Raw genomic sequence first — 23,386 nt, 5'->3', positions numbered from 1 at the left:
TGCTGCAAATTGTATCTTTCGAGAAACCAACAAAAACTCTCTATGCTTCACATTAAAAAATGGAAAATCAAATAGTAATTCAAAAATTAATTAATGATGCAGTAGCTTCCAGCTTAGAATAAGACAGTCAGGTCCATTAAGTTCATGCCAAAACATGTCTTGAAATTGTTCCAATTTGCAAATGAAGTAATGTCACATTTTCTTATCCCCAAACAATCAGAACTGATTTTCCAATAGCCAATGTGGTTCTGAGTTTTCAGCCAAAGCTGTGAACCCACACTCAGCTCTCACTGACACCAAAGGGAGGCATCCACTGTTGGTCATGATATGGGGTCACCCACATCACAGGATGTCTTCTGTCATCTGCACTGAAATTGTTTCATCCAAAACATTATAAATATAGGCAAGTGTAGGAATTATTTCCACTTCCCTGGCATTATTTCTCTCTCATGCTCCCTATCACATGCAAAATTTAAGCACAGCAACTCCAGCTGCAGAGAAGCATGCAACAGCACTTCTATGCACAAGTTTCCTCTGCTCAAATCTTTCTTTGGAGATGGTTTTGCAGCTAGTCGAAGAAATGAAGCTAAAAATGTTGGCTTGGAACTCCAAATGTGTGCTTTAAATAGCCAGGATGATAGTATGTATTTTCATGTGTTAAAAATAGGGTTTACAAAGATGGAAGGACTAACTGGATACCTCAGATAAATGTGCCATGTGGGATGGAGTGAATTCAGTCCATGTGTCCTCTCCCGTGGCAGGAGAATCGTACAGCTCTGCAGGGCAAAGCTGCACGTCCAGTGTGCAACCGTCCAGGAGCAGTGGCAAGAAATAGAGAGTGTAGGGAGAATCCATGCCTTGAAGGCACTCACAGAGACATGCCTGGCACCCAAAGCCTTTTCATGACAGGAGACTCCCCTCTATCTAAAATGCAGTTAGATGTAGTGCTTTTGTCAGCTCTTTACATCGGAGGCAGATGCCTAAAGCACTTGCCCAAAGAGTGCTCTGGGTCATGTTCCAGGATCATTCTCAGCTGAGCTGGAATTTCCATCAAAACTCTCCAGCTGCTCAGCCAAGAAGAAAGACCTTTGAAAGCAGGAGGAGCACACGTGCCTGACTCCAGCCTAGCTCTTGGCTAGCTTGCACAGGGAGATTTACTGTGCTGGTCCCTGCTCCTGCAGTTTGTGCCTTTCATGTTAAATATCTCCAGTGGGAAAAAAGATGTACAGATTGTTGCTAGAAATTGAAAATACTTCAGCATTTACCTACATTACTTGTGTTTTGGACTGCAAACTCTTAAGAGTAGCCCTGGGCAGGAAATTTTGTACCAAATTACTTGTGTCCCTGTAGATTAAATTTATAACTTGAAGCAAAATGTGAGCCTGGGTGAACGGAGAGAGGTTCTTAATTATCTGACAGCCTGCAAATTCCTCTTTTTCTAGTATTTTTCAAAGGATGGCAAAACAGGGTCCCTAGTGGCAGTGCTGGCATTTTAGGAGAAGGTGTGAAGCAGCAGCTTGTTGTTAGACAAATTATAGCATCTGATCTGTGAGAGACTCTCTAACAAGCAGAGGATTTAACGGCACAGCTGAGCAAGTCAGCACTTGGCAGCACACGCCTGCAGGTCTGGGCTCTCAGTAGGGGGGTGGTTAACCTAGTGCAGGGGCAATGCAAACTCTGACCTGTGGTGTGGATGAGAGATGGAGGAAATGCCCAGGAGAGTACTTCTGGGCAGATTTAAAGTGTTTAGAAAAACTTCCCACGCTCTGTCCCAGGTATAAAAAGCACCAGCATCTGGAGAGAAGTGTGCTAACCCTTGAAGGCTAGAACAAAACTGAAATATAGTTTAATAGAACATTAGAATGGATAACCTAAAGATTACCATGATATATCTTAGCCCTGAGTCCACATGCTGTTTGCCAGTGTACCTTCTGACAGCTGGGGTAACAGCTACTTTATCTCCAGGTTTTTGTAGAAGGAGCAATAACAGCTGAAACAACCCAACTCCTAGTGGAAAGCTGGGGGATAATTCAGAGTTAGCCTAAGGCTCCCTCTGGAGTTAAAGGAATGATCAGTGCCTCCAAGGAGGGATTCAGAGATGGGAACAGAGTCTTTCTGGAGAGCTCAGTGTAGCAAAAACCCTGAGAGGTTCTCTCCCTTTGCCTTCCTGGAGCTATGCCAGTGCAGGGCCACTTTATGGGTTTTCTCTGTTACTGGGGAGAAGAAAACTTGCTAACCTAAATTAGGCTGCAGTGCTGGTGCAGTGCATACCACAGTGAATGTTGCAAAGCTAAGGGACATTGTCCAAACAAATATTGTGCTGGCTTAAGCATTACCTTAAGTTTAGTTAATTAGTGATTTAAACTTTGGCTGATTTTAGGGGTAGGTGTTTTTTTACTTTTGTAGTATTTCATATTCTATCCACATAGCTTTAGTTTTCAAGTACAAGTGATCCTGAATTTTGGGAAAACTGTCAAAAGGTTTGATTTTCTGAATGTGTACGTCAGGGTCTACAAGTCAGCTCTCACAAGCTATAAGGAACACATAAATTAAACATCCACGATCTGAAATAATTTTTGTAAAGCTCTGACCATGTATTTGGAGGAGTTTGAGGGCACTTATGGGAGATTTCTTTGTCCAAAAGCAATTCAGAGAAGCCTTGAGATGTCCACTGGTTTAGTTGTTTTCAGCTACTGATGTGCCTCTCTTAGCAAGTGGCACTGGCTGTTGTGACCATTGTGACTATAAAACAAACATCTGTGGAAATAGGCTTGACACTAACAGGACCATAACTATTTGGAGAAAAGAACCCATCATTTCTACTAGAACCTGAACTCCTTTGATATAATGAGTAGTACTTGAGCAATAAATAGTACTTATCCATTCATCATCTCCAATATACACAAAGAAATGCATCTCTTAGCAAACATTCCCAATCACAAAACTAAACTTGCCACAGGGTTAATCTCTCCCATTCTACAATGCAGACTGGACTAGAAAAAATAGATCATAGATGTTACAACCTGGGAAGCATTGCTCAAAGTGAGCAGAAATGTGCTGAAATAAGAGGGAGCCTTTCTGTTGATTTAAAAGGCCATTACAACTATGGTGCTGAATATTTTTATCTGCTTTTAAAATTGTGACACATATCATTAGCTACTATGAGATTTAAGCAAGCATAAGACAGTTTGTTCCTGCTTTCCAAATTTTCAAGGTATTTTTTGGTTTTGGGGGAAGGGGTTGTAGCACTAATATCAAGGTGTCTTTAAAATCCCCTTTCACAAAATTCTCTGTAACCTGACTCCTCTAAAATAACTTATTTAGCAATAAAAAGTTTAATGAACACAGTTCTTGATTACTGAAACATATAAATAAACATGATCTTGTTTTGATATTAAAAACCTCTTTTGTGTCCTGGGTAGAAGCAGGCTTTTTCATACAAAGCACAGAACAAACTTTTTGCTCTCAACTGGCAATACCACAGCTTGAAGACAGATTGGTTTGCTATTAACAATCTTGCTAAGTCAGTGGATGTAGTTTTTCCTTCTTCCTTTATCTACTATATAAAGCAATAGGAAATATCGTTCAATGCTCCAGAGTCTCATCTTCTATTTGTGTGTTGTTTAGAAAATGCTTCCATATTTGGTCTTCTTCTATAAAATGTGTAAGACTAACCATTACATGCTATTTAAGATTAAATTTGGCTAAACAGTCATCACACTCCCTCCATTCCCAGAAAATAAAAAAAACCCAATCAAATAATTTTTAAATCCTTTTTAATAAATTAATATTCATTCATCAATATTTTCATAAAGCATCTCTTCATCATTCCATTTTACTATTCTTTTTTTTTCACTGCAGAAGAATACCAAAAATACATAGCTGTGCCTTAAGCAAAAAGAACTGGGTTTTAGTTTATCTTTACAATGGGATGAAATCAACTTGGAGTTAAACCACCACAATATTTCTACTGTTTATTGACCCTTTGGGCTATAACAGAAGATAGTTCCAGTTTTCCTTTTTTTAAATGCCTTTTACAAACAAATTATGTGTAAATGTTATTTATAGTAGTGTTGAGTTACAAAGGAGTTAATTAGCTATGAAATACAATACTCTGGTGTGATTTAATTGAAATTGCTGTTTTTAGTCTTAAAGCAATCTATGGTTAAAATAATATACTGCAGCTAGTGCACAGGGTCAAGAGCCAGAAAATGGGAGGTCAAGGCAAACACTGCTCTTAACACATGGTTGTACGTGTGTGTTTTTGTGTGTAAGAAGTCGTGCTGGGACTGTAGGAACAGAATTGGCAAAAAAGGCACAAAAAATGTGTGTGTAAGATGATGAAGTACTAACCTTAAGCGAGTTTTCCTGGCTTTTTTCAAGTCAAACCAAGACTTGGATCTGTTCAAGGTTAAAGCTGTTTGTGACTAAACCAATGAATGTGAAATCTTTTGAAAAAGCTGAAATGTGCAACTGCCTACTTTTTGCAAGGACAGGCAAGATGGGGAGCACACTTCCCTGAAGGGGGCTGCAGTAACGTGCTGCCCTCCAGTAGTGCAAAGGGTAAGAGAGGGGGAGAGTCTTCAGAGACTCAGCCTCTTGCACATGCAGGGCCCTGAAAAATCCACACTGCCTCTTTGCTCTGTACAGAGAGAAATTTTCTGCCTGCTTGGAAATTCTGGTTGAAGCCACTGAAGAATTGATTTCAGTGGGATTTGGAATACACATTTCTATCACAACTAAAAAGTCACTTATTGAAGGTTTCTGCCTGGCCATGTGATTCCTAGGAGGTGGGGCTTGAACAAAAGGGAGTGCTGTGGTTAAATCATGAGGGGAGGACCATTCTCAAATCCGACTTCTTAGGGTAGTTCTTTTAGGGCACTTACAGGAAGACTTGCTTGGGGATAATTTCAGTAGGGAAATTTTTCTAAAGCAAAGCCTACCATTTATGATTTTTATTAAAATCAGATAGTTTTATTTAAATATATTTTGCTATTAAGATAAAAACTTAGAAGAGATTTTCAACAATTCTATCTAATATGTATTTTGGGAGGGTGCTAATTGTTAGTCACTTTGATTATAAAGGTGACAATGTGCTCTATAATCCCTTCACAGTCTGGAGAGATATTAGAGAGCTCACAATACGTTGCGCTTTACCAATGGGACTTAATACTGAGGAGCTTTTAAACACCAAGTTTTTCTGCTCCAGCTATACGGGTTCCTTTGAGGCTCTTCATGATGTGTAGTTGTCTGCAGACACAGTGCTTAAAAACTGCAGCTTCAGCCACTTTGCACCCTTGCCAAGGCTGCAGCGGGACTGCGGCGCGGATCCTGCCCACGGCAGCAGCCGGGGCTCCGGTGAACGCTCCCGGCTGGGGATCGCACTGCAGCGACACCGCAAGGCAACCGTGCCAGCCCACCCATGCTCAGGGAGCAGCCTTGGGGATGGAACTGAAACATCTTTGCACACCAGGCTCATCTACGGTGAAATTTTGGTCCAGAGCAGTTTCGCAGTTCAGCTGCAAATAGGGGGGTGAGAACAGTAATGGGCCGTGTATCGCTGCTCTACTCACAGGTAAATCAAGTCCTAGCGAGAACAGGGGGCGGTTGTTACTGAGCCAGGGCGGCCTTTTCACTTCCATTCATATTTGGTGGTTTTTCTAGATGCATATCCACACTTATTTTTGCCCATAGAACTCTCCAGCTAGCATTCAAAGCTCTCTGTCAAAAAATCCCATTGATATCCACAGGAATTTAGCATGCAGAGAACTGTCAGGGCTAAGCCTGAATTCTATTTTTTTTAGATCTATTTAAGCTACTGTATTTGTTGTTATTTGAGAATGTACATGATAGAAACACTGTTTACAAAAAATATATCTTCTTTTCTTTAGAAAGATTTAGTTCTGCTAAATAACAAATTAGGTTTACAGATCTGAAATTGGCATACCTCGATGACTACAATTTACTAGACTGAAAAAAGTTGGAATCCCAGTGAGGGAACAAACTGGGATCAAAACTAAAATGGTCACATTTGCATGAAGGGTATGTTAGAACACAGTTAATGCTGAAACAAAACATACTCTTGTGATCTGTGATGGCAGCACACTACCTTAGTAAGTGTAGGCGTATACTTTCAGTATATTAATAAAATATGAAAATGCTCCATTACTGAATCAAAGTATCAGAAGTGCTCTATTTGCTCAACTCTAGAGAATAAAAAGTTATAACATCACAGAAACAAAAATATGACAACATGCGGTCACGATAGCAAGCACAGGAAAGAAAAATATTGAGAAAATATACTTATATGCATATTATGCAAATATATTTTACATTAACATACAATGTTATAAGAATGTTAAATAATATGAATGCATGTTTAAAAAAGGCTACAGCTAGGTGATTTCATGTTGAAGTAACAAATAACCTGAGACATCTTCTATGCTTTCACTGGAATAACAATCTTTAAATCTACAGCAGATGTAGAGCACATTGACAGTAGTTGAATTCTCAGCTAAATTATACTAGAAATGTGCTGTTCTTTTTCAAAATGACATGGCAGCTGGAATCAGTCCAAGGGAAGGAAAATGTGCTGTACATTTACAGTACTTACAAAAGATTCATGTCACTGTTGATGGACACTTAAAATGTTTGTTTGAAATATTATAAACTTGTATATGTCTCCAAAGACCTACAACACTCCCATGATCAGCTCACTTACTGCAGAAGAGAAAGCAAGAGATCATTAAAAACTATGTCCATCCTGGACTGGGAAAATATGACATATATAAACCCAAAAAATTTTATCAAAGAAAAATAAAATTGATGAAATGGTAGTTGATGGATCTGCAATATAAATACTTACTTTAAACTTACCAGTGTAACTTTACTGCTTTATGATTCGTGTGTATGGCAGCATTTACAAAGGATGTTACTAAACACTGACTTTATACATGATTACAGCTGTTCAAAAATTTCTATGACAATCGAAGTTTTGTAGTGATAATTTACAACACTTACTTTCTCAAGGCTTGCTTCTTTGATGACACCTGCCTTTCAATTTAAAAAGTTCCTGTGAAGTGCATTCTATGTTAAAGTGTCCATAACCTCAGAATGAATGTGTTCATGTGTGTGTGCATACATATATTTTTGCTTTGCAGTATGTGCTTTAAAGTACACACAGTTCTTTGCTACATGTATTCACACATACATGAGTATGGTCTACATAGTAAAAGTTCATATATATATTTTTTTTATATATAAATATATATATAAATATATATATAAACTCTGCAGGCAAGTAGTACTTCACTTGTTATAGTTGAAGTCCTTTAAAAAAACTAAGTCACTCAGTTAACATAGTATAGCCAGTAAATTAAATTGAAAAGAGAAAATGTGAATGGAAACACCATTCTTGACCATCTGTCGATGGCATTCACATCTGTTAGATCGGGGATTTTTATTTTCAGTTGCGAAGACCTTCTTCGTAAATGGCCCCTCTTGCTATGGGAGCCTGTTCTTTCTGATGGACGCCTTCCAAAGCTTTCGCGATGTGAGCTTTGTTTTCTGTACTGGATTCCTGAGTTGTCAAAGGATATGGTTGAATTTCGGGCTTCTGTAACACTGGTGGTGACCTCGTTGCTTGCCACCTCGTTGTGAATTTCAAGCGATGTTAGCAGAATGTTTCCATGGGTGTCCACCTAGGGGGAAAAAATAGAAACATAAAGTCTTTCAAAAGACTTGACATCGATGAGCAGAATGTGGGTGTATGTAAATATCCAAACCCATACATATCTAGAAAAATAATGTAATTATTTTTAAGCATGTGATAATCTTAAAAAAGAAATGGCACTATTCAGCTGCCTAAAATTAGGCAAGTACTTGAATACTTTTACAAACAGGGTTATCATCATACTACCAAACATCCAGTACAAAACCATACTTGGCAAACTCCACCGTTTTCTTCTCCCTCTGAACCAGTTACATTTTAAAGGATGGTGCAGTTCAGTGAAACCTCTGCATTGCTGGCAATAGAGTGAGAGAATAAGGGATGGATCCTCTCTCTGCTACAGTAGGAAATTAAATTAAACTGGCTAGATTTTTTTTTCCTAACTGTGATCTAAAATAAGATTTTAAAAAGTGCCTGTGAAGTTTGCTAAAATCACAAGAACAGTTCTGATGTGCTGAACTCTGTATTTTACAATCACGAAGCTTATTTACAACTTATCTCCTGAAGTTTTCCTTCCAAAGTCATTTGCAGAGTTTTCCAATCATGGCAGTTTTTAACTGCAGGGATTTTCTGCCTGCGTGATTGATCTTAAAAAACAATGAACTTAAGGCATATTAAAAAAGTGAATGAATTGAGGAAATAGGAGGGACTCTTCCCTTTCACCACCCTATTCCAGAGGCAGTGACCAGTGTTTAGCACAAAGAATATTTATCATGTTAACAAAGTCAAAGTCTTGGTGAGAGAAACTTGACAGCGATTTCTATGTAGATATCTTGGTTTAGTATTTATAATACTTTGCTTAATTTAATAGCAACTACAACTACAGCAAGGTCAATGTTTGTGTTAGCAGTAACCCATACCCAGTCAAGGACTAGGCATCAGCCTGATAGACAAAAAAACAGGTCCCTGGTCAGGCATATCACAGAGAGCTCCACACAAAAATCAAAATAACCCCATATAAATTTCCAAGTACAGAGCAGTGTGATGCCATTTTGAGTAATAAAGGAAAGGTGCTGATCATTTAGCCTCTTAAAATCTGAGCCAGATTCTCCAGTCTCCTGAGTGGCAAAAGAGGAGCAGCACAGAGTTGTGTATGGCTCCAGCAGTCCAGAAACCTTAAGAGTTTCCATGAGTGGCACTGAGGAGAAGTTCCAAGGAATGGTGTCTTAATCAGTATTTGATAGTTTCATTGGTGGGGCAGCACAACCCCCATGCCCCAGGCCCTACAGGCTGAAGGATGAGCAGTCAATACAGGTAATGCAGGGATCAGCTCCATATTTTCTACCAGTTTTGGGCAAGGAAAATGATGGCTGTAGGTAAAAAAAAATGCCATGTGCTGGGTATTTTCAGACAGTTAACACACGTGTGACTGTTCAAGAGAATTTATTTCTCCATGTCAGAAATAGATAGTGAATCATGGAATACAGGATAATTTCCAGTTTTACATATGCAATTTATTCATCCATAATTCATCGCACAATTAATACATTTTTCTAACCTGCCACATGATCTAGCTGTTTGAAATGTGTAGCAGTTGAACATTTCATTCTAGAAGCATCAGTTTAAAAGTGATTGTAAAAACAGGCTATTGTCACAGCCTTCTGAAGTTTGCACAGTCATCTCATACCACGTCCTTTGCAAGCTGTGTGATGGATTAAAAGTGTGCGCAGCTATGTGTCTGTCCATCTGCTTTTAACTTTTTTCATTCTTATTGAAATTTTGTGAAATTGATATTTCTTTCATCAATTATTGATGCTTCAGCTTATCTCTTCTCAGGGAAGACAATTATGATAGTACATCAGTAATGCTTAGCCAAGGTGCTTGCAAATGATAAAAAAGAATGTAAAATGTTACAAATGATATACAGGCAAGTAGGAAAAAAAAATTTAAGGTATCTAACAAATCCTGCTGCTGTAGGCAATGGCACATTATGCTGATTAGTGCCTATAAATAAAAATAAACAACATGAACAAAAATAATGGCATGGAGAAGCCTCAGTGGTGATTAAGAAGAATTTATTTTCTCCATTGCAGAAACCCTTTGGGTACAAAAGTAAGATCTCAAGGTTTGTAGAAAGGAGTTCATGCTGTTGAGCAGTGTCTGTAACCAGAGAATAAACATAAGTGTAAAATACAGTCATGGATATCATCACTACTTATGGTGGTCTCTGAAAAAACTGATTTCAGTTTCTTCTGTTGCTTTTTTTTTTCCACTAAGAATACAAATTATGATTAGGATATTTTTTGTGCAATGTGTAAGATATCACAACAACCTGTTTTTTCCTTGTGAAGCTTAAAACTAAATCTCTAATCCGGACCCCCATGGCATCAAATGTCATCTTTCCCATCTCCTCCCAGGCTTTGAGAAACATCCTTCAGCTTATAAAAATGTCATAGCAGAGACCATTTTGGTGGGCTTCACCCCTAGAGCCCTTGCAGATCTCTATTCCTTTTCCTTCTACCAACACAAACGTCAACTCCTCTTTCCCTCAGGACTTCCTGATCTCTCCTGATTCTGTCTGCCACCTACATAGACACAGACATCAGCCCATCCTGGGTACTTTGTCCTTCTACACTGAACCTTGACTGGTCTGAACTGTCAGTTGAAAGCCTGTATTATGGAGGGTACACCTATGCATTCAGGCTTCTCCCGATCAAGGAATTAATTTTATTCCTAAAAGGAAATAATAGGAATAAAATTAATCCCTTGATCAGGAGAAGCCTGAATGCACCTTCTTCACTTTCTTCCACAGCCTTCTTCACCTTATCTGCCAACTTCACACGCCACCTTAACGTGGCTCCTGCCTTTGATGTGGCAACTTTTCACTGTTTGTCACTGCATCTAGATGCATCTGCATCAAACCAGAAAGGTGGTCAAGAAAGTTGCAACTTTTGTGTAAATTCTTTTTCTAAAGATACCAGTATGTCCTATGAAGCTGCATAATAGTATACATTTTTCTCAAAATGTCAAATGAAACAAATTTGGAAACATACTTTAGAAATTCATCTCTTTGCTAATGGAGTAACAGGCTTGCATGTCAAATAAGAGGAAGGAGCAGATGGAGAGAAGAAGGGGTCTGCAGAAGTTAAATCAGCCTCTGGTCCACAGATACGCTTGAGATTTATTCTCTCAAATTGATTCCTTCAGAGGTTTTGAATAAACCACCTAAGCTGTTGACAACATTAGAGCTAATACTTTGTGACAATCTTAAGGTGATGTCCTAAAGTATGAATACTTAATGCATGCAGTATGTTAGAAAGTATTTGCACATAAGCATGACTTTGGAATCATTTAAGCAATGATTTAAATTACTTTGACAAAGGTACACAAGCTCTCTCAACAAATAAAGAAGCTAACCAATAATGGCAGGGTAACCTGTGCAAGTTGCCTCATGCTTGCCTGAATATACAGGGAAGGCAAAATCCTTCATGAGTGAACACGAGTGTTGCTCAGTGGCTCCAGGGAAAATGTTACCCCAGGTATAGATTAAGAAAAGTAGCTCACTGGATTACAGGCAGTTACGGCAATGAATGACAAACAAGGCTAATGTCTTTGATAAAATTTAGTTTTACTCTGTATGAGCCTTAGAATACAATACCTTGCTCAAAAATGTCACTCTGTGCACTGGAAATTCTCCCCAAAATGCTAATGTCAGGCTTTACTCTCAAATGCTGCTATAAATCAGAGAGAACACTGTGGATTTGGCCAATTTCCCCTCAATTTTTACCATCCTTCTTTGACCAAAGTATTTCCCTTTCATCACTTCTCTGCCAGCCCTGTGCTTCCATTCTATCTGCAGCCTTCTTTCTCCCACTTTGGCTCCACTGAAGCCATTCCTTCCTGCTTCTCCACTATGGTCTCCATGTTTGATTCTCACATCACCTCCCCAACACAAGCAAGGGTTGGTTGTTTCCTTGGAGTATTTCCCAGTAATTTCATCAAAACAGATGAAAACAGCTGAGTACCAAATCATTAATTAATTCTCTGCTGAATCAGCATGGGTACAAATATGCAAAACCAATATGCTCTTATTTCAGAATAAATTTTTATCAAACTCCATCCCTCCCACCTCTGAGTAACTACATCTCCTGCACCAGGGTGAAGTGACTGAATCTCACATAAGTGCATTTTGAGAAGCAGATTCACCCTTGAAGGTTTACCATTTCTGAACTATGCATATTACAGTACAAGTGAAAAGTTCAAATACTCCAGCAGCCTAATGTCATTACCCAAAAATGACTGTGACTCACCTAACTGAAGCCAGAAGGAGGAGAATTAAGACAATGTTCACAAAGAACCTACTCCTTGCTCTTGGAGTAACACCATGTCACCAGTGGGCTCAACTTGGATTATATGTTCCAGGTCCAAAACTCCAGTGCCCTGTTATATCTGGGAAGTCCTAAATCTACTTCTTAATTCTGCCTAGCATCCAGGCTCATTTAGATGTTAGCTATTCTAGTTTAAAAACAAAATATAATAGCTGCTATTAAATACCTTTCTCCAATATTTTTTAAAAATATCAACTTTAAAGCCAGTTTGAAAGCACTTTACTAGGGCCAGAAAACTACCATAAGCCTTGATTTATTTTTAGGTAGAGTCTGAATTGTTTCAAATTCATTTAGTTTTCTGTTTAATATTCCATAAATTTTAAAGAGTATGTTACAATGAAATCTCTTTTTCCTCGTAAGTCTTTCAGAGGAAGCATTTTGCTCAAAAATAGGAAGCATTTTGTTCAAACCCCATAGGTATGTTTACTTGTTCATCAATCCCAAATTTTCAAATACCATGTAAACACTTCCCATCATGTGAAGCAATATAAATGCAAATAGGGGGTTTAAATAACATAATGAAAAGCTCTGTCTCTGTAGTTAGTCTTGCATTATTTTACATCAAAATTAGTATTTAAGTACATACAGAATCACAGAATATTCTGAGTTGGAAGAGACCCACAAGGATCATCTGGTCTGACTCCTGACCCTGCAAAGAACCATCCCCAACAGTCACACCATGTGCCTGAGAGTTGATTGACCAAACATTCCTTGAACTCTGTCAGGCTTGGTGCTGTGACCACTGCCCTGTAGAGCTGTTCCAGTGCCCAAACACCCTCTGGAAGAAGAACCTTTTTCTAATATCCAACCTGAACCTGCTCTGACACAACTTCAGGCTGTTCCTTTGAGTCCTGTCACTGGTCACCACAGAGATCAGTGTCTGCCTTTTCACCTTCTTTACTTATGCATAAATGGCTTTCCAAAATGTAGAAAAACATGCAATCAAGCTTAAAGTTTTATCTGTGCTTAAAGCTAAATACATCGACCACATTATGCCTTGGATATTTAAAAATTTTAAACTGCTGGCAAAACAAAAACTATAGTGTTGAGTGTTCTCCCTGAGTCTAAAAATTGATACTTCTCTCACTGCCATTTAAATATGTTTATATTAATTAATAAGCATCAAAAAATGGAAGAGGTAATTATGTTATATTAGCTTAGTAGATGAACCCAGGATAACCAGCAGAACTGGGAAGATGGAAAGACCTTGAAAAACAGGGAAAGCATGAAGAAGCAAACTAATTAGGAACTTCCATATTATTTTCACTGTCTGTCAAGTAATAATGAAGTTTTACAATTAGCCTTGATATATTTCAATGGAGGAAGAAAATGAAACAAATGCATAGTCCTCCTTTGCCCTGTATTTCACATTGTCTGAATTATTACAGCCTCTAAGATGTCCTATGCACATCCTTCTATCCTTCTTACCATCTCAGGATTTGCACAACGCATACTCGTGCAAAATGGTTGTAAAATAAAACTTGTACATGTATGAGTCTCAGTGCACAGTGAATGTCCCCACCATGAGCTACAGGATGAGTGTTCTTCCCACAAGAACTGTGCTTATCACCCTTGACAGATATATTTCAAAATTTGGTACCTACTCATCACAGTGGTGATATAAAAATCTCCCACTGTTAAAGAAAGCACTGAAAAAAGTATCCAGGAAAGATGAAGATACACAGGAGAATACTGCCAGTTTTGCTATTCTCGTACTTTCCAATTTAAACTGAGTGATAATACTTCCACAGAAGTCAAGATATTAATCTTCACAATAAAACCCCACTTATGAGAAGGGCTGCTACAATTAACAAAACTGCTAAGTAGATGTAAGTGGCCTGAGCCTCTATTCTCAGCAATGCCTGGTGGGAAGCAGCTGCCTTGGCCAACAGCGGGGGTTGGAGCCAGGAATCTCCAGAGCTAAAAATATATGTAGACACTGCCTGATGAGAAGGGCCTTTTTATAAAGGGTTATTGCATTATTCTTGTCAGAGGAAGCTCTTCCCACATGTCTGACAGCCATTGAGGGTTTGAAGCTTGAATGAGCTTGTGTGGTAATTACCCTCCTGATTGACACTCCGGGGCTGAACTTTTGGTCCCACCAAACTGAAAACATAAATTGCCACAGTTTGAACCAAAAAGCAATGTGTTCAGCAGGGGACTTTAACACATATCACACAAGCTCAGAAGGTCCAGAGCAATGCCCAAAACACATGCTCACCATCTGATTATACAAGTAGCCTCCACCACAAGAGTGAACCAAAAGTGACAACAAGATTTCCTTAAAGCTCTCTCACGCTGATTTAATCATAAATTAGGCTTTATCTGAGCCCTATTTAAAATTAACAACTTATGTAGCAAAGCTTTGAGAGATAAAAATGAAGCCTCAATCTGCCAACACAAACAGGATAAATGGAATTGATTTGTAACAATGGCAATCAATTTTCAAAGGAAACATTTTCCTATTCTTTTCTGACAGTTTTTCTACAATCAGAGGACTTTAGTTCAAGCATCAATACCATGTCAGAAAAAATATTTGATGAAAAATAAAAATTAATTTCTTGCTTGATCCTAGATCTTGCCTTCATCTATGAAGCAGAACATCAAGGATTTCAAAAGAGAGTTTTCAATCCCAAATGAGTATGTGTATGAAAATTGGTTAAACACACAAAAAAAACCCCAGCATCCTGTGTTTGTCTCAGTAACTATGGTGTACTGCTATAGGCTGGAACAATTCAGTGAGGAATACTATTTACAGTGCATTATCTGAAATAAAATGTGATGCAAAAGCAGTCAAAAGAAGAGACAGCTAAGTGTGAAATTTCCTCTGTAGTCAGCTGCTGATCCACAGATGAGTCACTCAGAAAGGATCACTCAGGTTTCATCTCATCACCAGCTCTGAATCTGCTGAAACCTTTTCCAGAGATTCAATTTAGTCAGACGTGCTTCAGCCATAATGCCACCTTCAGCAGTGCTGCACAGGAAAATAGAGAGCAGAGTTTTTCTCTCCCCACTGCTTTTCTTTGTCACCTCTGCAACCTGAGGACACTGGCTGTGCCGATTCCATGCTGCAAGAGCTCTTCTTTCCCTTACACCTGGAGCTATTTGGCTCACTGGATTCAACACATGGACAGAGCTGGACAGCAAGCCATAATGGGAGCACTGAAGCCAAGAGACAGCTCAGCAGCAGCAGCTGGTGGAGCCCTCCTCAACACAGCAAGCCTGAGTGGTAGCATATCAGGAATAACTCAGAGAGAAGTACCCAAAGGCCTGGCACTGGAGGGGCAAAGCCAGAGCAGCAGCACCAAAATGGGGGTGGTTGTGCCAATTTTGGCTTTTCAAACCCATAACCTCTGACAATGCAAATGCTTTCATTATGAAGAAGACTTACTGAGCATGAAGTTACTGCTTTGCAAAGCAGTTATCAAATACAACACCAACATACTCACATCTGTGCATTTTGTTGTCTAGAACATTTTTTTTTAATAAAAACCTCCGTTGCTCTACAGTCCAATAGGAAAAGCAAGAAAAGCCCTTTTGCTACTATAAGAGGAGTGTTTTTAACCAAGCCTGCTAGCTTGCACTCCAGATTTCAGTTCTCTGATGTGTAAAAAATAGACTACAATAGTAGTATCATGCTGGTTTTCATGGGCTAATACACTTCTGGGTGGAAATAACATGCAATTTTCTCACTGCCTTCTCTTGTTCCCTTTGCCTGAAAGACACTGTCTCAGCAGCACTTCCAGTCTTGGGAACCATAAAAGAAAAGCTTGAACTCAGGACCTGAGCACCAGGCAATGTGTTGAGCTGCCCCTTCTCTGCTAGTGCTGCCTCCCAACACAAGGGATTTCCACCACACCACCAGCTCCTCCTGACTGTGGCTGGACCTGATACACCACTAAGCACTAAGTCACTACACCCACAAGTTAGAGCATCTGATGTGGACAATAAACTGAATAATGTTTATTTTTTTATTTGGCTCAGTTTGGTTTTTTGATTTGTTTTGTTTTGTTTTCCTAGTGCCCTCAGCTAGTATTCTTAATCAGTGGCAGGGAGTTCATGCACATGGTTCATAAACAAGCAAATTCAATTACTAAAACAAAACAGCAACAGAGCAACCCAAAATAGTAGTCAGAAATAAACTAATAATAATGCCTTCTTCCAGTTTTATATTTGAACATTTTTCAATCTCCTTTCCAGCACAGCTTACATTTGACAGTCATGAAACAGTGGTGATAAGTGCAAAGTGGGATGCCTGCTTTTGGCATTCTCCCTTTCTTTAAAAATGTCGCTCAGCCCCAAAACACATGAGATTGGAAAAATTTTCCAGAATTAGAAACCTTCTCTTTCTGAATGGAATTACACTTCATGGAAGACTGAAGCCTCAGCAAAACCACAAAACCAATAATGTCATTGAACTTGCACAAAGTAGTCTTCCTGTGTGTCTCTGAGCCTCCCTTACTGTGCAGTATTGGGCTACACTGTGTGAGCCTGTCCCAGAACATCCAGCACCGGAGTCCCAATTCTAAAGCAAGAAGCTCAACAGCCACCAAAGGAGAGACTGGAAGTTAATCACTCTTTACTATCCCTGAAGTGGTCAGAACCAAGGTTGCAGAGCTTTCAGGTACTGTCTTCCATAGACAGTATGCTAAGAACTCTTGCATGACTCCAGTCCTGCTGCATCCATGGATATCTGTATAGCATGGTAAATGGTGGACATGATTCAGAAGATAAGACATTTTCCTGCTTCAAGGCTGTGGTATCTCAAAGCCATGGAAAACCTTGTCCAAAGTAGATCTGTTAGATGTATTTTCCCTGAGATGCACATCTTGAAATCCATGGGATCTCTTGCCTGTTCTGATCAGTTTCCTATGCTTCACATTTGCCAGTGTTTCTCAAATGAGAAATTTGACATCGTACATCCAATGAATCTTCTATCCATGTTTTTTTTCAAAGGAAGATTTCTGATTAGCTCTACCTAATGTTTCTGTGTTTCAATTGCATGCTGGCACTGCTTTTCTGAAGGCACTGAATCCAGAAACTGAAACAGAGCTCTGCTGAATTCCCCAGCTGAGGCCTGGAGACAAAATGTTTTCTACACAGAAAGGGATCATACCATATTATTTAACCTGTGTTATTTGAACATCAAATACAGTAAATATGAGTATATATGATTCTACAATGCATGCAGAGTTCCCTTTCACACCTGGGACTCCAAGGGACAAAGTAACACACTCTTCTTTAAACTCTGGTATGCTGAATTTTTATCCTTATTTGACAGAATCATAGAATCTCTTAGGCTAAGAAGTCCCCTAAGGTCACTGAGTTCATCTGTTAACCCAGAACCATGTTCACCAATGAAGCTTGTCCCCACATGCCACATCCACATGAATTTTGAACTCTTCCAGTGATGGTGATTCCAGTGCCTGACTTTCTCTTCTGTGAATAAATGTTTCCTAACATAGAATCTAATCCTCCCCTAATGCAACTTGAGGCCACTTCCTCTCATTCTGTCACTTGCTACGTGGGAGAAGAGACCAACCCCCACCGCGCCACAACCATGTCTCCAAGTGCCACATCTGAACATCTTTTAAATATCTCCAGGGATAGTGATTCAACCACTTCCCTGGGCAGCCTGTTCCAATGTTTGACAACCCTTGCTGTGAATAAATTTTTCATTCATGCACGGTTGATATTAAACCAGCAGAAAAAGCAGAACAATTCTTTATATTTGCTTGGGATGCTTCAGAAACAAAAGGAAAGGTTGTAAGTCAAAAGCCAGGGAAAAAAAAAGATTGCTATATTGTATGAGCAGATTCAGGATATTAAAAATGGCATGAACTGGGTATAACAATACACATTTTCATTAGTTAAGGTACTTATGAATATTTTGAAAATTTAGATAAACTGATCTCGAGATAGAAGAACTGTCAGGCTTGGGGTAGTATTGGACCCATTATAAGTCTTGTACTGAATTATGTAAATCATTTAAATGGATGAGATACACCAGATGGTTTCCAGCAGGAGAATTAAACCTTAGTGCATACATCTGCATTACCTGCTTGCAGTTAAAATCTTCTCCATGGCCTTCAATTCAGATACTCTTTTATTTCCCCATCTGTATTTTTTTATTATTAGGACTATTTATTTTTCCAGTAAAGGGAATTTCTTTGTCCTGATATCTTAGTTCTAAGTAGAGCTGCCAACTGTGATGAGAATCTGGTTTCATAATACAGTGGAAAAAAATATGTTTACTGCTTCAGAATTGTTTCACATATAGGAGTGCTGATAATTAGGTGTAGCTCTGCATTACATTTACTATAGCAGATAAAATCATTAGGATAAACAAATATAGCCTGAAATTACTTTTATGATACTGGTTTTGATAAACAGGTAGTAGTTTTGTCGCTGTGAATTCTTCTAATTTATAGCTTATAGAAAAAAAAACCCAGTTTACTCAATAGAACTGAATGAAAAAGCCTCATTGGGAACATTTTAGTTAAAAAAAAAAGAAAGATGTTCTATTTGTTCTATTCAAACTGACATGGCTTGTTAATGTCAGATACTGCTGAATACCTTGAATTTTTCTCCGAAAGATTAAAAAATGAGGTATTCACTGGATAAAGTAATGCTCCAGGCAAGGAAATAGGCTGAAGGATAATCAGCATAGACCTTGCCAATACCATGTTCAAAAATCAATCTGAAAGTTTCTCTAGGACTTACACTTTCCTGCTGGTTTTTAACAGCAGCAGATGACAATGCCACACACAGCATTGAACTATGCTGGCCAGTTAATTAGCATGGCAGAACTAATCCTTCTTTATCTGTTCTCTCCCATGGTAAATGCATCTCCTCTAAGTGAAGTGAGGAAAGGTGTGCTCAGATCCTGGATTATATTACACAGGAAATGTACATATGTACTTAAAATCACAGTTAGATTATATTTGATTTAGACAAATAAATGTCTTTGTAGATCTGAGCCTTTATTTTCAAGCTAGCTTCCCTCCCACTGTCTTCTTCTTACACTTACTTGTCATACAGATCATACTCCCTTCCACATCTGTATGCTTACATATAGTCTTCTATGTCAGCTCCTGAAAATGTAAATGGTCAAGTTTGTCCACAAAAAGATGGATTGTATGTATGATTCTTTCATACTGATAGTCTTTGCAATGTAAAAATAGAATATATATAAATTCAAGAAACTTACCCGACTGCCTTCAAACCTTGAGCGATCGTTGTTTGCCTTTGTTGTTTTTTCTGCAAGTTTCTTCTGCCTTTGAGGGCCTTTTCCAAAGAAAATGTAGTTGACAAAGGCGTATTCAAGTAAGGCCAAGAAGACAAACACAAAGCAGCCCATGAGATACATGTCAATGGCTTTAACATACGGAATTTTAGGCAAAGTCTCTCTCAGGTGAGTGTTGATTGTTGTCATAGTCAGCACAGTCGTAATTCCTATACAAAGAAAAAAGATCACATATCTTACAACTCCAAGCCTTCAGTTTTATTTTCCTTCTTGGCAAACATGCCTTGTGAGTGGGAAGAAGCTAAAAAATTTGTAAAAGATATCTTGCAGGTGACATCACTGCAAAAAAAGAGCAAAATTAAAACTTGATACATTATTATTTTGTTACAATTATTTCCTTCCTATGAGTGGGGGAGCAGCTAACAAGGGGATCTGGCGCCACTGCCATGAGTTAATGTAGCTTCATGGAAGCCAAGTGTAGCTCCATTGAAAATCTCTTCCATGGAGACCAAGCTGATGTGCAACAAGAACAGTGTTCACACAGATGGTGAAAGACTTCTCCCACAGTTTTAATTTTCTAAGAGTCAGGCAGTTTGTTGATGTCAGTCCTGTAGGGTCCCCCTGTGGCAGATGGGGAGAGACAGGTACCTTTCTAGAGCTGTTCATCCCATCTAGATTAGATACCTATTTCAGGAAAGGACAATCTATAAGTGGAATTTGAGATGACTAATTTGCAGCAGTAGGCTAGTTACATAGAAACAAATGAGGTGAGCAATGAGAGATAGACAGGTATGTGAATTTTTGGAAGGAAGAAGGAGGGAGAACAGTATTTTTATAGCAACAAAGTGGACACTAATATCTACAAAATACCTATATCAACCTTATGTCAAGGTATTTATCTGAGGATGGACATAGCACCTGAAAATATATAACAGAGCACTGTTATGAAAATCTGGAAAGAAAAGTAAATTTATTGTCAGTCTGCCTGAATTCACAATAAACTGCAGGATCTGTTTCTCCACTGGAAATTCTATGGGAATTGCAAATCACAGGTTGCTGAAAACACTGATTTGTGGAATAAGTCTCATTTCAAGGCAAGTCATTCTATTAGTTCTCCTCCATTACTATTTTCTTTGATTCCATAATTATACCATCAGTTTACATGTAGTCACTAAAATACAGGCAGAACAAAAATAAAGGACAAAATAAAATTGCTGCCATATAATAAAGCACAGCTTCTTTTACCTGAAGAGACAGAAATAAAGACAACATAACTCAAAACCAAGCCATCAGTGTAAGCAGTGCCACTCCAGAGAACTGTAGTAATACCCTATGAGATTGTGTAACAGATATTTTGGATATTTAGTGGGTTAGTGTCATGCAGTTTTCAGTGTTTTTCCTCTAAACTGTGAAGCAAGTGTGCATTGATGCCAGATGTCTGGTGATCTGGAAGATTAAGCACACTGAATAGAAAGGTAGCTATCACTAACCAAAGGGAAATACATTCCCTGGGAGATCTGGAAATCCTGTGGCCAAATGTCCTTCTGAAGCTCAATAATTTATTTTAAAGCACAGCTGGAGGAAAAGAAGCTGACACTCCCCTAAAACAAAAAAAAAATAAGATAATCTTGTGATTATAGTCCTTCCCACAAGGGAGGACTCCAGACATTATTCTTCTCCTCACTCAAAGCACTGAATTTAGGAACCCCTAGGGGTAACTAGCAGAAAGTTGAGAGCAGAATTGATAGGTTTGACTATTTCTCTTGAGATCAGCCCTGTATCACTATCACTATCTGTCTGCATTGTCCATAGCACATAGTCTCTGAATGAATGAGCTGGCCTTTGCTCTGAACCTTGGCTTCACTCTGGAGGCAACTATTTGGTTCAGTGCAGCAAGGGATCAGGCACAGGGGCAAAACATGGAAGTGAATGAATAGAATCAGGCTCTTGCAAAGAATACCAGCTTCTTGTAGGGGTTGAGTAAAAGTTTGTGTCCCAAGAATTGCACAGGGAATGCTTCCTTGAACAAATACTTAGGAAATCAAGTATACCTTCTTTGTACTGAGCTTTTCAGAGCCAATCATATAGGACCAAAGGTGCTATATTGCCTTTAAGCTTTTTTACCACTTCACATTAGGATGCCATGTAAGTTCACAGACACTACATAACAGGGAGCAGCTGTTGTCTCCCCTGGAGGCAGGAAGGCCCTGCAGAGAGACCTTGACAAATTAGAGGACTGGGCAGGCAATCACCAATCACGTGGAATTTCAATGAGAGGAAATGCCAGATTCTGCACCTGGGATGGGGCAAACCTCAATGTACAGACAGACTGGGGAACAAAAGGCTGGAGAGCAGTGCTGCAGAAAGTGCTGGGGGTCCTGGTGGATGGCAGCTTGAACATGAGTCAGAAGTGCCTTGACAGCCAGGAGGGCCAAGCGGGTCCTGGGGAGCATCAGACACAACATGGCCAGCCAGGCAAGGGAGGGCATTGTCCTGCTCTCCTCTGCACTGGGGTGGCCTCACCTTGAATATTGTGTGCAGTTTTGGGCACCACACTATAAAAAAGATATTGAACTATTAGAAAGTGTCCAGTGGAGGGCAATGAGGATGGTGAAAGGTCGTGAGGGGAAGCCGTATGAGGAGCAAGTTAAGTCACTCAGTCTGTTCAGCCTGGAGACCTCATTGCAGTCTACAGCTTCTTCATGAGGGGAAGAGGAGGGACAGGGACTGATCTCTGTGGTGACCAGTGACAGGACCCAAGGGAATGGCCTCAAGTTGTGTCAGGGGAGGTTTAGATTGGATATCAGAAAAAGGTTCTTCACGCAGAGGGTGGCTGGGCACTGGAACAGCTCCCCAGGGCAGTGGTCACAGCACCAGCCTGACAGAGTTCAAGAAGCATTTGGACAATCCTCTTGAGCCCATGGTGGGACTCTTGGAGAATGTCCTATGCAGGGACAGGTGTTGGACTCCTGTGGGTGCCTCGTGGGACATTTCAACTCACCATTTTCTGTGATTCTGTGATACCAGCTTAAGACTAATAAGAGGGGGTATACAAAGGAGCATAGGATTAGACCCATGATACCGAACTTTATTATACAAACACCACTGACATAATCACCAAGGCACTAATTCTTTTCTGAAAAGAAACTATTAGATGGATTTTTGTCCTCTCAAAAGGACTTTCTACCAATTGGAAATAGAACATCTGGTCTCCTGAGCTTGCCTTGTACTCTCTGATTTTTGTTCTAATATTTGTTTTACAGCACTTGATGAACTTGTGCTACACAGAAATGGGTCACATGAGACAGTCTTGCTCCTTAAACTAGAAAAAATCTCATTAACCTGTAACGGAAGGGCATGGAATGTCACTGGCTATGGTAACTTCTGTGTAGCCATCTGTTCTCTGCAGTCCTGGCCAGTATGTATCTAATGGTGATGGTTGTGTCCACTTGGGTGTATCTATGCTATCCAGTAGCTCATTTATGAACACACCAGAAGTGTTTGGGCTTTATGCCCCACTTCCTATTAAGCTACTGCTTAGCTTCAAGCTGCTAAACAAGCCCTGGCTGCTGAGTGGTAATGCCAGACTGTGTGATGCCCATACGCACCAGCTAACCCACAGTATATGCAGAATTACTGCACAGTAACTGCAGTTAATCTACAGTATCTCCCTCTACCCAAATTCAGATGCTGGATAATATGTTGCACAAAGGTGGCTAGCCTGCCTTCTTTCGTATGTGGGACCTTGGGAGACATGGAGTAAGGAAAAGGGGAATCACAGGGACACAGGTTGGAGTCTGAGTTTGCTGTGGTACATTACAGAAAAATAAGGGAACTAGGGAGTATGCTCCTGTTTTAAAAAAATAAGATAATACAGCAGGTAGATAGCACAGATTTAGTGACAAGTTTTGGGTAATGGGGCAGTGACAAGGTATGTGCAATTGAGAAGCACAGGGTTGAAGATAGAATTTGTGACAAGATGAGAGGCAGAAGTATTTGTAAGGATTTATAGATGCATTTAATCTTCCTTAGGTATAGCTATCCCTGAGTATGCTTCTGTAAAGGATGAAATATTTGCTGTGA

At 39.4% G+C, this 23,386-nt stretch overlaps 1 protein-coding gene across 1 annotated transcript in view; it reads right to left on the bottom strand.

Moving 5' to 3' along the window:
* Nucleotides 1-3,759: 3,759 nt before the first annotated feature.
* The window catches only part of GABRB3 (gamma-aminobutyric acid type A receptor subunit beta3), a 115,637-nt gene continuing 96,010 nt past the window's right edge, over nucleotides 3,760-23,386 (bottom strand). Inside the window, exons 8-9 of the mRNA XM_066545197.1 lie at nucleotides 19,268-19,512; nucleotides 3,760-7,700 (exon numbers count right to left, since the gene is read on the bottom strand). Of these exons, the coding sequence (XP_066401294.1) occupies nucleotides 7,350-7,700; nucleotides 19,268-19,512 (596 nt within the window). The 3' untranslated portion in view covers nucleotides 3,760-7,349. The remainder of the gene's footprint in view (nucleotides 7,701-19,267; nucleotides 19,513-23,386) is intronic.

This window comes from Molothrus aeneus, chromosome 2 (genome assembly GCF_037042795.1).
Source record: "Molothrus aeneus isolate 106 chromosome 2, BPBGC_Maene_1.0, whole genome shotgun sequence".
Taxonomy (NCBI): Eukaryota; Metazoa; Chordata; class Aves; order Passeriformes; family Icteridae; genus Molothrus; species Molothrus aeneus.
Note: the sequence above shows the minus strand (reverse complement) of the source record. Positions and strands in the feature narration are given on the sequence as shown.